This window comes from Jaculus jaculus, chromosome 7, assembly GCF_020740685.1.
Source record: "Jaculus jaculus isolate mJacJac1 chromosome 7, mJacJac1.mat.Y.cur, whole genome shotgun sequence".
Taxonomy (NCBI): domain Eukaryota; kingdom Metazoa; phylum Chordata; class Mammalia; order Rodentia; family Dipodidae; genus Jaculus; species Jaculus jaculus.
The window spans coordinates 105,077,118-105,091,920 of NC_059108.1; the positions used below are offsets into that span (position 1 = coordinate 105,077,118).

A 14,803-nucleotide genomic window follows, 5' to 3' on the forward strand; every position below is an offset into this window, starting at 1 on the left:
GAATTCTGGTTCAGCCTAGGCTATAGTGAGTCCCTGCCTTGAAAAAACAAAAGAAAAACAATTTAGATATCTAATTATTATAGCTCAGCTTAACTAACTTAACTTAATTACTGAAAAATTATTGTTTTAATTTGCAAGCAGGGAGAAACAAAACAGACAGAGGGAATGGGGGCACCAGGGCCTCCAGTCACTGCAGTCAAACACCAGATACATGTGCCACCCTGGGTATCTGGCCCTACCAAATTCGGATTGCCAGGCTCTGTAGGCAAGCACCTCAACTGCTAAGCCATGTCTCCATACCTGAAAATTATCATTTTATTGTTAATAATATAGTATTCTGTTACAGCTACAAGGAAGATGAAGAAAAGAAAGCCAGAAAATAAAGCTACAAATACTGATCTCTCCCTCTCTTCTTCCCCTTACTTCTTCCTGCTCTCTCCCTCTTAACCACTTTACTCCCTTCCTCTCCCTCTTACTACACTCTTTCCCTCTTTGTACATGTGATTTTCCTTCCAGCTTTTCACTGAGTATGGCAGGCTGGCAATGGAGGAAACATTCCTGAAGCCTTTTCAGGTGGGTGAAAGTTGGATGATGACAATGGATTTTTCTGGAGGCTATAGCCATGATATTAATTTCCTTCAAAAATATTTTGTTTATTTATTTACTTGAGAGAGAGAGAAGGAAAGAGGGAAGGAAGAAGGCAGAGAGGGAGGGAGGGACAGAGGGAGAGAGAGGAAGGGGGAGAGAGAGAATGGGTGCACTGTTCCCAGGCTTCTAGCCATAGCAAATTAACTCCAGACACATGCATCACCTTGTGCATCTGGCTTGTGTGGGTACTGGGGAATTGAACCTAGGTCCTTAGGCTTCGCAGGCAAGCACCTTAACCACTAAGAAATCTCTCCAGCCCCAAAGTCATAGTTCTTTATTTCATTTAAGAAGCATTTTTAAAAACCTATTCAGTGTTGTTTGATGTGAAGAAGATTGAAATGAGGAAATAAAAAACACAATTAGATATTCTGGTTCCTGTAAGAGTGTCAGCTTTTCCCCTCTAACCCCACCCCTAGAGATATCACAGAAGCCAAAAGGAAACTGATGAATTTTCCACATATAAAACTTAAAACAAACAACACGGGACCATCAGTGTTGGTTTCAAACCACAGCAAAAGCTGGCTGATCATCAGAGAGGACACTGGAGGTGAGGCTTCAGAGGTGCCTCTTTCTTTCTTACTCCTCTTCCACTGCCATGGAGTGCAACAGCAGCTAGCTCAACACTACTGATGTGCCCACCCTGGCAGGAGAAGAAATACTCTGAAGAGATACTATGCCCCTCCCTTTGGTTGTCAGGCTATTGAAACAGTGAATCCCAAAGAATTAAATTTTCCCAAAGATCCCACACTGGGAGAAGGAAAAGCTAAAGCCTTGGTGCTAGCAAGGGCAGTACTTGCCATTCTGGCTAATCAGGCCACCCTCCAGGTCAGATGGCAGCCAGTGCAATAATGAGTCAGCCATGGGCTTCATTATGCATTTCTCTTGCCCTCTATTTAAATCTAAACCTCATGAAAGTACCCCTGTAGATAGATTTGGAGGGTCACTGGACCCTTTATATGTTCCTGTGTTCAGTGTGGTCACATTGAGTAAGTCTCTTTTCTCTGCTTTTCACTATTACTTGTGTGTTTAATTGGCACATTGGGAACAGTTGACTGAGCCTAGCTTATTTGGGCTGCCAGAGCCTGGGCTTTCACTCTAACAACTCCAGTAACTCTGCAGACAGCAGACTAACATCAGGACAACATCTAATCACAATTCTTTTTGTGTCCTGCTAATCCTTTCCTTCTTCATAGCTATAAGGATTAGAAAGAACTAAGTCAAACAGCTCTTGTAATGGTACCTAGAAGAGGTACCAAGTTACATACCACCTAAAGCCTGACTCCTCCTGTACACACACACACACACACACACACACACACACACACACACACTCAATGAGGGCTCTATTACAAATCCCTGAAAGGAACTTTAAGTCTTGTCAGCGTCACTGCTTCTTATACACATAGCCAGAGTAACCAAAACCCAAAAAGTATCATGATTATATGATAAGATAGATAATAAATAGATAAATAGGATAGATTAGAGATAGAATAGGATAGGCTAGATTAGATGATAGATAGAATGATAGATGACATATATATAGTGTTATTGCCTTTGACCTAAAAATAAATACTAGCCAGGCATGGTGAGGCATGCCTTTAGTCCCAGCCCTTGGGAGGCTGAGGTAGGAGGATCATTGTGAGTTTGAGGCCAGCCTGAGACTACATAGTGAATTCCAGGTCAGCCTGAGCTAAAATGAGACCCTACCTCAAAAAACAAAACAAAACCAAAAATACTAATAGGGAAAATGTTAAGTTCACTACTTGTCAGTGAACTGTGTTGGTATTGTGAAATGTCAGAGAAAAGAGACCAGTAGTGGGCTGGGAATAGGGTTGATTGGGTACGAGCAGTTGCCACACAAGCATGAGGACCTGAGTGAAAGGCTGAGAGTGATCATGCATGCCTGCCTGTAACTGGGAGGAGACATAAGAATTGCTGGGGCTCTTTGGTCAACCAGTCAGGTCAAATAAAAGAAGAAAAAAAGTCAGCTCCAGGTTTAGTGAGAGACTTCATCTGAAGAAAACAAAAGCAGAAGAGTGATAGAGTAGGTATCCTGGCCTCAGTCTCCCACAAGTACACATTGGGTACATGCGTCTGTGCACATACACACACACACACATACACACACAGTTTTGACTGAGTAAAAATAGTGACTCTTTAAACAAGAGTGAGCTTATAAATCTATCTGAAATTAAAATGAGAAACTTAAGTAGTGAAAATAGTATCCAAAGCCATTTGATAATATTTGAGATTAAAGCTACCATTTTTAAAACCACATCACATACTTAAAAGGTAAAATGGAAGTATATTCAAACCTCAGGCCATTTGAACTCACATGAGCCACACCTGGTCCCACATTGCTCTGTATTGGATGATCCTGTCTTTGGGTCTGGGTGTTATTTGATATTTACTCTAAATCCAATTCCAGGGCTGGAGGAATGGCTTAGTGGTTAAGGTGCTTGCCTTCATAGCCAAAAGACCTAGGTTTGATTCCCCAGCACCCACATAAGCCAGATGGACAAGGTGGCACATGTGTCTGGGGTTCATTTGCAGTGGCTGGAGGCCCTGATGTGGGCATTCTCTCTCTCATAAATAAATGAACAAACAAACCAATAAATAAATCCAATGACAAGAAAACCTGGTCTGCCATCTGTCACGTATGACCCTAGGAAAGGCTCATTTTCCATTGTGTGGCTTTGTGGTGCTCTCAGTGAGCTTGTTACTCATCCTTTCAGGTCTGCTAATTGGACTGGAGAATGGCAGAGAGGGTCACTCTGTCATGTACTAATAATGGTGTTCATTACTGGGTCTCAGCTGAAAAGAGTCTTCCTTAGGAGATTCTAAATGCCCTGTGTTTTATCATTAAATGCACCCTTTGGCTATAGCAGTCCAGGTGTTTACTATTTAGCCATGAATACCCTCTAATTATATAGGCCACAAAGAAACAGAAACATTCTCAATGGATTAACAAGTCTAGATAGTGTCATGACTCACTAGGTCAGTATTTTAAATATCAGCACATTTCTCACTGGCTATGTCTATGTGGTGGGATGTATATAGCTGTGATGGGAGCCTTGAGCCCTGACACAGGATGAGGAGAGCTGGCAGGTTTAAGGCAGTATGGCTAACAGGGAAGGGATAGGGTTGAGTGACATCTTCACATTTGGTTATGGCTGAACAGAACAAAAGCTTTAAGACACGTAAGTTAGAATCACTTCTGAGCCATACCACACTCTATTAAATAAGAGTCTCAGTATTGAAACTACAGACTCTGCACTCTCTATGCCATTTTTCAGTGCAGTATGCTGGGGCCTGATGGAACCATTGAAAATTACTAGCATAAATCCTTTTAAATAAACAAAAGCTTTCCTGCATGTAAGTTTGATTTTCTTTCTCTTGCAAGCCTTATTTCTTACCTGAATATGTATTAGGGTAGTTTACATTTATCTATTCTCTTACCTCTCATCTCTTCAATGTTAAGTACTTTCCTATCCCAGTTTTTTTCTTTTCTTTTTTTTTTAGACCTTATAAATGTTAGGACAACAATCTACCACTGAGCTGTTCCCCAGCCCTCCCACAGTATTACCATCTTTATACACTTAAGGGCTCACCAGCATTTCTGACTTTAGAAAAATATTTGAGTCCTCTTCGTGGGCTAAAAATAAAAGCTCAGATCTTCAGATCTGTCTTAGTGGAGATGCAGCTGCTAGTGAGCTAATCAACCTGTGTCAACTCAGGTGGACAGCTGCTGTCAAATAACAGGATAGGATGCTATCAAGATAACCCTCTTTTCTCATATTTTCTACTAAAATTGAGCCTACATGTGGACAATTAGGAATAATTTTACTCTAGTTTACTTAATTATGCTTAAGGATACTTTATTTCCATAATTTAAGATAATTACTTGCAGAGTTCTTTGGTAATGACTCAAGTTGCTTTGAAATAAAACATTCTTGGGAAAATAGCAATGATGTTTGGAATTACCAGAGTAATGCCAGAGAAATACGTGACCTCCACTGAGAAATCCTGCTGGAGCTGAGCTGAACACCTCCTCCCTGTAGACCAGCTGACAGAAAGCTGGAAAAAGCCATGCTGCACACTGTTCAATGGGAGAGAGAGAAAACACAAGTGAAGATACTCAACAGTGGACACTGCAAGCCTTATATTTGGCCAGCCAGGCCAAATGAGCCAACGGGTGCAATAGTGGCACATCTGTTATGGGGGAAACCAACAGCACTCTAATTTGACTAGAGGCCTGCACCATGGGAGGGAATATATCCCTACAACAGGGGCAGTCATGAGCCCTAGGAGTGTAACATCTGCTGCTGTCTGGGTAAAAGTATATACTATGTTCACCAAACTGCCCAGTAAGCACTTCTATTAACATTCATATCCGTATATTAATGCTACTCTCACTTTTGGCTAGAGAACTTTCTCTTTTCAGATTGCATTGACCCTGGGATGACTCAGGAGGCACCATAGTGCTAAGAAGAAGTGACAGAGGAATGCTCAGCACTGAAATCTTTCAATCACACCTTCCATGGCTCAGGGTTCATTGCGGAAGAGGTGGCAGAAAGAATGTAAGAGCCAAAGGAAGTGTAGGACTCCTTACAACATGCTCCTCCAGACACAAAATGACCTGGATATTCATGACCCCACAGTGCCTGACACTACCTACACAAGACCATCATAATAGGAAGAAAAGATCATGACATCAAAATAAGAGACTGATTGAGAGGGGGAGGGGATATGATGGAGAGTGGAATTTTAAAGGGGCAAGTGGGGGTAGGGAGGGAATTACCATGGGATATTATTTACAGTCATAGACATTGTTGATAAAAAAATTATTTAAAAAAAAAAGAAATAAATGACCTCACTGAAAAAAAGAAAGGCTACTATCTGCCAGCCAGGCTAAAAATTAGGATATGATAGAGCTCAAGAAAAGGACAGATATCTGAGAAAGCTACCTACCATATTCTTTTCTTTCCAGAGAGCAATTGAGGTGATCTGAGAACTGTGTGAACTATCAGAATTACTCATCTAACAACACAGAATTAGGTCTATGGCATAGACCAGGGTTCTCCTGGTTTCCATATGCATACAATGTATTTTGATCCCCCACTTGCCCTCTTTATCAATTTTATTCAATGAGAAAACATTGATACTTAATCCTGACACATATATCATGAAGTTGCAGTGCTTGTCTCAACCCAGGCTACAGGTTCAAAGGCCTTGAGTCCAGTTACTATCTTTTAGTGCCTCTCTTCCTGCTGCTAGCACTCATTGAACTGTTATTTGTGATCTTACCTTTTTATGTGAGCACCACTTATCTCATTAACTAATGTACAAAAAGCCTTAAGAGCAGCTTTGTAATTTGCCTTTGTAGTCTATACTACCTACTACAAGATATTTCTCAAACTAAATGTTCAACAAATGCCCACCAATGGTGGTATTATGCATACATTTGGAATTGTATTTAGTTTACATACAAGAAAATCCATTGAACTCAAAATTCGACTCAAAACCAAGACCTGAATTCAAGGTCTTGTACAGCTGCTACATATCCAGCTTAGTTTCTTATCTTTTAAAAATATCCTTTTTTTTTCCACTTAAGAGAGAGAGAAAGACAGTGAGAGAGAGAGAGAGAGAGAGATTGAGAATGGGTGGACCAGGGCTTCTAGCTGTTGCAAATGAACTCCAGATGCACGTACCACCTTGTGCATCTAGCTTAGTGGGTCCTAGGGAATCAAACCTGTGTCCTGTAGGCTTTGCAGGGAAGGGCCCTAACTGCTGGACCATATCTCCAGCCCAGTATCTTATCTTTTTAAGCTATAGGCCATAAACAAACAACTTTATGTAAGAACGTCCAAAATACTTGTGCCTGCCATGGCCCTTTCTCAAACTGCAGAAACACTACCATGAGATTATTATTTGATGGGTAGCAGTAGTAGTTACTGAAGCATTACACTGATGAGTGGTAATATCAAAGAAAGAAAATTACATCTCTCATTGAGAAATATGTTTTTAGTGAGCAATGGTGATTGCACTGTGTGTGGTACCATCAAATTTAAAGGTGATCCTAGGGCTTGGCTTATAGATGCTTTAAGTAACTAGACAAGAGTGCTGCTGCTGTGAGGCAAGGAGGCTAGGCTGGTTACCTGGCCAAGGACTGGCCAGCAAAGGCTGTCAGCCTTTGATGTGTGCTATGCTGCTGACTTAATACCTATTACTACCTGACATTTTAGCTTAACATGTTTTGGACCATTTGGAAAAAAAAAAAATCGATCTGGCCTTTTTTATGATCATCTCTAAATTTTCTAAGTCCTCTTGAAGAGTTTTGCTTTAAAAGATTCTTCAGTTTCTTTTAAATCAATTCAGAGAATAAGTATTCTTAGCCAATGTAAGACATTTGTTCTTTCAGCTTGTAATGCCTACAGATGTCCCTATCTACGGGCCCCTGATGACTCATAAATAATGGAGAATATATTGGTCTGGCTTTTATTTGTAGGATCACAAATTTGTTTTTATTTTTACCTAGTTAACTATCCATTCCCTCTGAAAAATCAGACATATACTTGAGATTTTTACATTGACAGTATCTCATCCATATTTTTATTCTGATTCCATATATTACATTTTAAGCCCCATATTTTTTCCCAAATCCACATTTTTCCCCTCAGAGAACCTGGCAAAGCTCCATTTACTTAAGCTATTTTAGTTTCAAAATATCATTTGAAAGTTTTCTGAACTTAGTTTTAAAGTTTGCTGTTAGTTTCATTTTTGTTTTGTTTACAATTCCGAATCTTTGTTCACTTTATCCTTAAGGGAAAGTATTCTGAAATGGCATTCTGTGGTGTTTTCCTATTTTTTTTATCCCTAAATGCTATTGAATTTATCAAATCTATTATTTTTAATGAACAGCTGAGTTATTTAAATATTCTCTGGATCCTTTTCATCCTACTGCTTTTAGCTATTTCCATCTGAGTCTAACAAGTGGACATTTTAGAATAGTAAATATCTGTTAAGATCCTGAAATAAGTCTGTAGCAAATTTCTATCTTCTGGGATTAAAAGAAATTCCTTAAAACTCAGTGGGGGGAGGGGGGGATGGGTGTGCCAGGGCATCTAGCCACTGCAAATGAAGTCCAGATGCATGCACCACTTTGTGCATCCAGCTTTACATGGGTACTGAGGAATTGATTATCATTAGTCTTTGTAGGCCTTAACTGCTGAACCATTTCTCTAGCCCTTGATGAGTTATTTTTGCATGCACTGGTTGCCAGTCTAATAATTTAATCTTGGAGGATGCTTAAATTGGGTTAGAGATATCTTGTGTTTATCCTGCCATCTGTTCATTTTAGAACAGAGCTGTATATATCCAGCAATTCAAGAGCAAATAGGGACTAAAGATATAGTGATAGAAGGTTTGCCTAGCATTTCAAGGCCTTGGGTTCAATATGAGGGGAGAGAGAAGGAAGAGGAGAAAAAAGGAAGAGAAGAGGAAAGGAGGAGGAAGGAGAGAGGAAGAAGAAGGACAAAGCACATAGATTTTGAACACATTATCAAATAAAAGAAAGCAAAGCCACAGGCCAAAGGCAAAAAGCATAAACAGATTATTGGTGAAAATATTTACTAAATAGTGCACACAAAAGGTCTAATCATCTCCTATAAAACTTTATTAAAATAATGCACTAAAGGCTTATTACTGCATACACACACTTAGGACTAACAATCAGCCTTATACAGAGACCTTTTGGGTTTTAACGTAAGAAAATAATCCTCAACAATAGTTCAGGAAGCCAAATTAGAACTCATATTGTTGTTGAGACAGTCACCTAAATGCTTAGTCTAATGACAAATTAAGTTTTGGAAGGGTTAGGAGAGTGAGTGCTTTTTGCTAGCCTAAGGACCACAGAGAACAGTTCCAAGTGAAGGTGTGCAAAACTCTCTCAGTGGGACTTCCAGAACTGTCGGAGGTGAAGACCATTACTCAGAATTGGATGTAAAACCCATGATGAAATTGCTTGCAATTAGGCACTGCTCTGCTGGAGAGGCCCAGTCTCATTGAGCAAAGCAAACTGATGACCATATGTAGGTTTGGGGACTTGTTTGGGGTTTGTGGGTTAATATCAGTCTTGCAATGTCTTCTGTTGAAGAATCCTCTGTACAGGTTATAAAGATGGAGAATGGGCTTCCTGGAGCCAGCATTCCACTACTTAACTGACCAGAAATATGAGTCTGTTTCTGATGGGTAAGCTTTCACAGGCTGTTGACTGAAGCATATTTTGTTTAGACAGGCTTAAAATCATTTCTGGTGTTTATTTTTTTTTTTTACCTGAAATTGAAATTAGAACAGAAACTTATTGGTTAGAGCCTGGAGGGGTGGTTTATCAGTTAAGGCGCTCACCTGCAAAGCCAAAGGACTCAGGTTCAATTCCCCAGAACCCATACAAGCTAGAGGCACAAGGAGGCATACATATCTGGAGTTTGTTTGCAGCAGCTGAAGGCCCTAGCATGCCCATTCTCTCTCACACACTCTGTCCCTCTTTCTCTCAAATAAATAAAATAAAGTAAAATAATTTTTAAAAATAAACTGGTTGATTAAAACACACAAAACTAGCTCAGATATTTATTGGCTACAGATTCTAGATCAGTTAGTCTTTCACTCAGAGTATGGGAGAGTAATTTCAACTATTTGTAATTATTTTTTTAATCTTAGTTCATTTAAACCTTTAAAAATTATTGAGGGATTTGACCTAGCAGTTAAGGCACTTGCCTGCAAAGCCTAAGGATCTAGGTTCAATTCCCTAATATCCAAGTAAGCCAGATAAGATGGTGCATGTATCTGGAGTTTGTTTTCAGTGGCTAGAGGCCCTGTTGCACCCATACTCTTCTTCTTTCTCTCTCGCTCCTTCTCTGAAATAAATAATGAATAATTTAAAAAATTATTGAGAACTTTAATGTGTGTCATGTGTCTGTTCATTATCTTTTTTGTCTCCCCTCTCCCACTCCCCATCTCCTGAGGTCCCTCCTCTTTCAAGGTAGTCCTTCCTCTGTTTTGTTGTCTCCTTCCTTTTGTCCTCCATGACAAAATGGTGATGAGCTCAAAACCATACTAGTCATGTGGGGGCATTGGTAACCACTGTAGGGTCATGAATGTACCAGTAGGTTCATGTTGGGAGGACAGAAAATTTGTATTTTTAATGAAATTTTGTATTTTTGTACATATTTTTAGGGATAGGTCATATTATGCACTATTTTTATTTGTTTGCCTATATTTGTGTATGGGCATCCCAGGGTCTCTTTCTGTTGCAAATGAACTCCAGATGCTTACACACTTTTTGTGTCTACTTTTACATGGATGCTGGGGAATCAAAGATGGGCCAGCAGGCTTTGCAATCAAAGGCTTTTAACTGTGGAGCTATTTCCCCAGCCCCATTTAAACCTTTAATACTGACATACCAATACATGTGCTGACACAATCCACATATGTATAACATTAGTATCTATGTGTTATATGAATATGCCATAGCTTATATAACCAGTCATTTGAGTATTGTTGAGCACTTAGATTTTTATTTAGCTTTTCACTGTCTGTTATGGTATTGCCATGACATCCCTTTTGAAAATTTTTCTAAAGGCTGTAGTTTTCAGACAAATTAACAAAGGGTACCTTTCTTATGATTAAAAAAAATCACTTATGAGCATAGGCTCATCAATTTCCCAACTAAGTTTAATTCACCTAAAATATCATTAAAGGACTAGGGACATGGCTCAGCAGTTAAAGCCACTTGCTTGCAAAGCCTGCTGGCCATTGTTTGATTTCCCTAGTACCTGCATAAAGCCAGATGCAAAAAGTAGCACATGTCTGGAGTTTGTTTGCAGTGGCAAGAGGCCCTGGAATGCTCATTTTCTCTCTCTTCTCACAAATAAATAAATAAATTTTTAAAAATTATGACTTCATGTGCTTTTTTTTTTAGCAGCTTAAATCTTTTAATATAAGCTTAATATTAGGCTTTACTTTGATATGTAGCTTAAAATCAAATCAGTTGTACATACACTGGCACTTTAGCATGAGGGTAAGCTTCTTTAAAATAATTGGGGACCTTTAAAATTAGGCCCTCATAGAAAAAAGTCCATGGTCATACATCTAGCAAATTCATACTAAAATAGTCTTTGTAGGATGAAAGAAAATCTTACATATGTTACAAGCTTATTACATGTATTTACATGGCTCTTTCTTCTCTAGGTACTTAAATCAGTTTTTAAAAAATTAGTCCATCTGCAGGCTGATGCATATCCACTATACTTAAGAAACAGACAAAGCCAGGCATGGTGGCACATACCTTTAATCCCAGCGCACTTGGGAGGCTGAGGTAGGATCACTGAGTTCAGGGCCAGCCTGGGCTAGAGTGAGATCCAAAAAACGGGCCACTTGGACATAGACTGCTTTGTTCTAGCAAGCCCTGATTGACCTTCACACATACACCAATTAGTAAGTACAATTTAGTAAAATGAGATCTTTAGTAAAAATTCATTTTCTTTTGGCAGTTAGGTGCCTTTAGGATATTTAATTTCCTAATGTCTACATTTTTCAGTCCCTGTATATTTCAGCTATATATCCTGACTGACTGTAAACTACTGTCTCCACAATTGACAATTTTAAAAGTCACCTATTTCCCAAATCAACCTGAATGGTTCACTTGTATCGAGTACAGTTATTTAAATTGCACTGATATGTCACCATGCAAACAGCACATAAATGATACTTTGATTATATTTGTAAATTACAAGTTTTACGTCCTTAAGTCAATTTGGTTCAGACCAATTCATGACTATGTAAACAGTGCTAAATTTAAATATTAGTACTTCATCTTAAACTTGTACTTTAAGTAAGGTTTTAAGTTGAAAAGTCATTATTTCCTTATCTGTAGGATTAAATGAAACTGGAACCCAGTGGCTTGGTGGCTTGGGAAGAACACTTGGTGATGGTGGCTCACTAACTTGGCTCCAGCATAGTTCTGGTTAGTTTGAGATTTAAAAAGCAAACTGGGACTTGATAGACTAGAGTTCCAATTTGGATTACTAGAAAAATTGTTCTTCCCGCCATTTTGCATAGCCTGCCATGCAGCTGCTGATGAGTTGTAACTGTGTCCTCGTTCTTTTTTCTTGTGAACAATCTTCATCTGGGAATTCTGATCCTTAGTCTTCTGTCTAGTAAGCTGCTGTTGGTTCTTACTAACGTTTCTAGATTGAGGGGCTGGAATGTTATACCTCTCTCCGCCACCCATCGTTCAGCTTCTATGTCACCTTTCAGTGTGGTTTTCAGATTGCAGGAATTCCACTACTTTTCCTCTTCCTTGCTGCCAAGCCCAGGATAATAGATGTTGCTTTCTGCCAGATCCTTTCCTTTGTCTCAATACATTAGTTTTCATGAGCCAATCTGCTGAGTTCAGCCTAGGAGCTGAGGCCAACATCTGAGTCTCCTCAGCACACAAGTTTGAGAGAAGTCCTAGCAACTTCGAGCTGACTGCCGCGGCGGAGGCTCGCTCCCGATCCACGAAGCCTCCCTCCCTTTCCAGGGAGAGCCGAGGTACGGATGGAACGCAGCCCGTGAGCACCTCCATGTGCTTTTTTATCAAGTTAATTTATGGTCTTCTTTTCCCTCTCTCTGCTTATATACATGAACATAGCAATATTCAGCAGTGTTAGAAAACATAGCTTTTGAAATGAGGACTTTAAACCATAGAATTTCATGTGGTTAAATGTAAAACACATAAATTGCCTGGGATGGAATAGGAGTACTGTGTGTACTACAGTTAGCTCAAACCAGTTCATGAGAAATAATTATCAATGTTCAGAGATTATAAATGCCAATTACTAAACTACTACCAGCTGGAAATCATCCATGGTGGATGTATTTACTCCACAGAAACTGGCAAATACTATAGAAATCAAAGCACTTTTGGTCAGAGAGCCAGTTCACCAGTACACCTAGGTAGAATCCTTGGATAGTGAAGTTGAGAGCTTGAACCCTAGCATTCATTTCATGATTATTATTACTAGTAGAGGTTACAAATTTGAAAAAACAATAGAGCCAGGTATGGTGGCACATGCCTTTAATCCCAGCACTTGGGAGACAGAGGTAGGAGGATCACCGTGGATTCAAGGACACCACATAGTGAATTCATGGTCAGCCTGGACTAGAGTGAGACTCTACCTCAAAAAAAAAAAAAAAAATTGAAAAAACAAGACTTTATATTGGCTTTTCTATATGTGGTCGCATTTCTTTGAAGGAAGATGACTAGTGAAAAAGAGCAAGAAATGAGACTAAATTTTCCAAGAAAAATGCAAATCCACATAGTTGGCTTTCTTTATTCTGGTTTCCAAACCTCTACAAAAGTTGTTTCCTAGCTAACTTACATTTTCACAGTACTTGTTTGAGGTAGACATATTTATATTTTGTTGAAATTTCAACAAAAATGAGCATCCATTTAAAGTTAATAGACCATTTAAAGATCACTTACTGGAAAGTTAGCATCATCTCAATTTTCTTTTAGTCCATTTATTTCAGTTATATTTTAATGTCACAGTTTTATTTAATGCAACATTAAAGCAAACTCACTTTTAATATTTTTTTCTTTACTTTAGCTTGACTCCATTGTGTGTGTGTGTGTGTGTGTGTGTATGTATGTATGTATGTGTGTGTGTGTATATATATATATATTCACCAATTGTTAATTATGTTTGCATCTAGAGGTTTGGAGTGCATTTTAAAATTTATTCCCTAGACTTTGCCATGAAATTGGAACTTTTGTAATAAGAATGTATATTAGCATTTCAATAAAAATATTAAAACAATTTAAGAAAATAACTGGTTTTAAAGTGGAGCATGCTGGTCATCATTCCAGCACTTGAGAAGTTGAGGCAGGAGGATTGCAGTGAATTTGAGGCCAGCCTGGCTACATAGTGAATACAAAGCCAATCTGGACTACATAGTAAAACCCTGTCTCAAAAATAAAATAAAAAATAAAAAAGGAAAACTCCTAAGAACATGCCATACCAGATCTGGTTATAGTCACTCAGCTCCATTCAGCCAGCTTATGGTGGGTCATCACTATGTCTCCTCTGTCAGTGGAGTGCATTCATCTTGGGAGTTAATAGAAGCTTTGTATTTATTCATTTTTATGGGAATCATATAGATGATAGAGAAGAGACTGCTCGTAAACTTTCAAGAGTTCAATGTTTGCTTCTTAAAAAATGTTTAATTTAATTAATTTATTTATTTGACTGAGAAAGAGGGAGAGAGAGAGTGAGTGAGAGAATGGGCATGCTAGGGCTTCCAGCAATTGCAAATGAACTCCAGACACTTGCATCCCCCTTGTGCATCTGGCTAATGTGAATCCTGGGGAATCAAACCTAGGTCCTTTGGGTTTGCAGGAAAACACCTTAACTGCTAAGCAATCCTGCCAGCACCAGTGTTTGCTTTTTAATTCCAGATGAAGATAAAGAACACTATTAAGATTCAATGAGGGCTGGAGAGATGGCTCAGTGGTTAAAGGCAGTTGATTATACAGCCTATTGGCCAGAGCTCAATTCCCTAGTTCCCACGTAAAGCCAGATGTACAATGCATGTATATGGACTTCTTTTTCAGTGGCAAGAAGTTGTAGCATACCCATACTGTCTTTCTGTCTTAAATAAGTAAATATATTTTTAATGAAGATACAATAGTATTAGAATTTGTTTCAATAACCAGAGTGCTGGGGGCTGGAGAGATGGCTTAGCGGTTAAGCGCTTGCCTGTGAAGCCTAAGGACCCCGGTTCGAGGCTCGGTTCCCCAGGTCCCACGTTAGCCAGATGCACAAGGGGGCGCACACGTCTGGAGTTCGTTTGCAGAGGCTGGAAGCCCTGGCGCGCCCATTCTCTCTCTCTCCTTCTATCTGTCTTTCTCTCTGTGTCTGTCACTCTCAAATAAATAAATAAATAAATAAAACCAGAGTGCTGTACCTTAAAATATCCATATCAATCCTTTCTTATCACATTTTAGAGTCTGATATTTCTTGTTCGAGACTGGAGTTTCCCATATGAGTTTTCATATGGAGCTGATGGTGGTGCCAAATTCTTAGAAAAACGCCTCAAGGTTTGTTACATATTT

The 14,803-nt window shown here is 39.1% G+C and overlaps 1 protein-coding gene and 1 pseudogene across 2 annotated transcripts in view; one reads left to right on the forward strand and one right to left on the reverse strand.

The window, feature by feature from the left end:
* Atl1 (atlastin GTPase 1) overlaps positions 1-14,803 on the forward strand; it is a 67,520-nt gene that overhangs the window by 33,322 nt on the left and 19,395 nt on the right. For both annotated transcript variants that reach the window (XM_004649168.3, XM_004649169.2), the window contains exons 6-7: positions 517-573; positions 14,696-14,788. In XM_004649168.3, coding sequence (XP_004649225.1) covers positions 517-573; positions 14,696-14,788 — 150 coding nt within the window. The remainder of the gene's footprint in view (positions 1-516; positions 574-14,695; positions 14,789-14,803) is intronic.
* Positions 11,431-12,174, reverse strand: LOC123462359 (annotated as a pseudogene).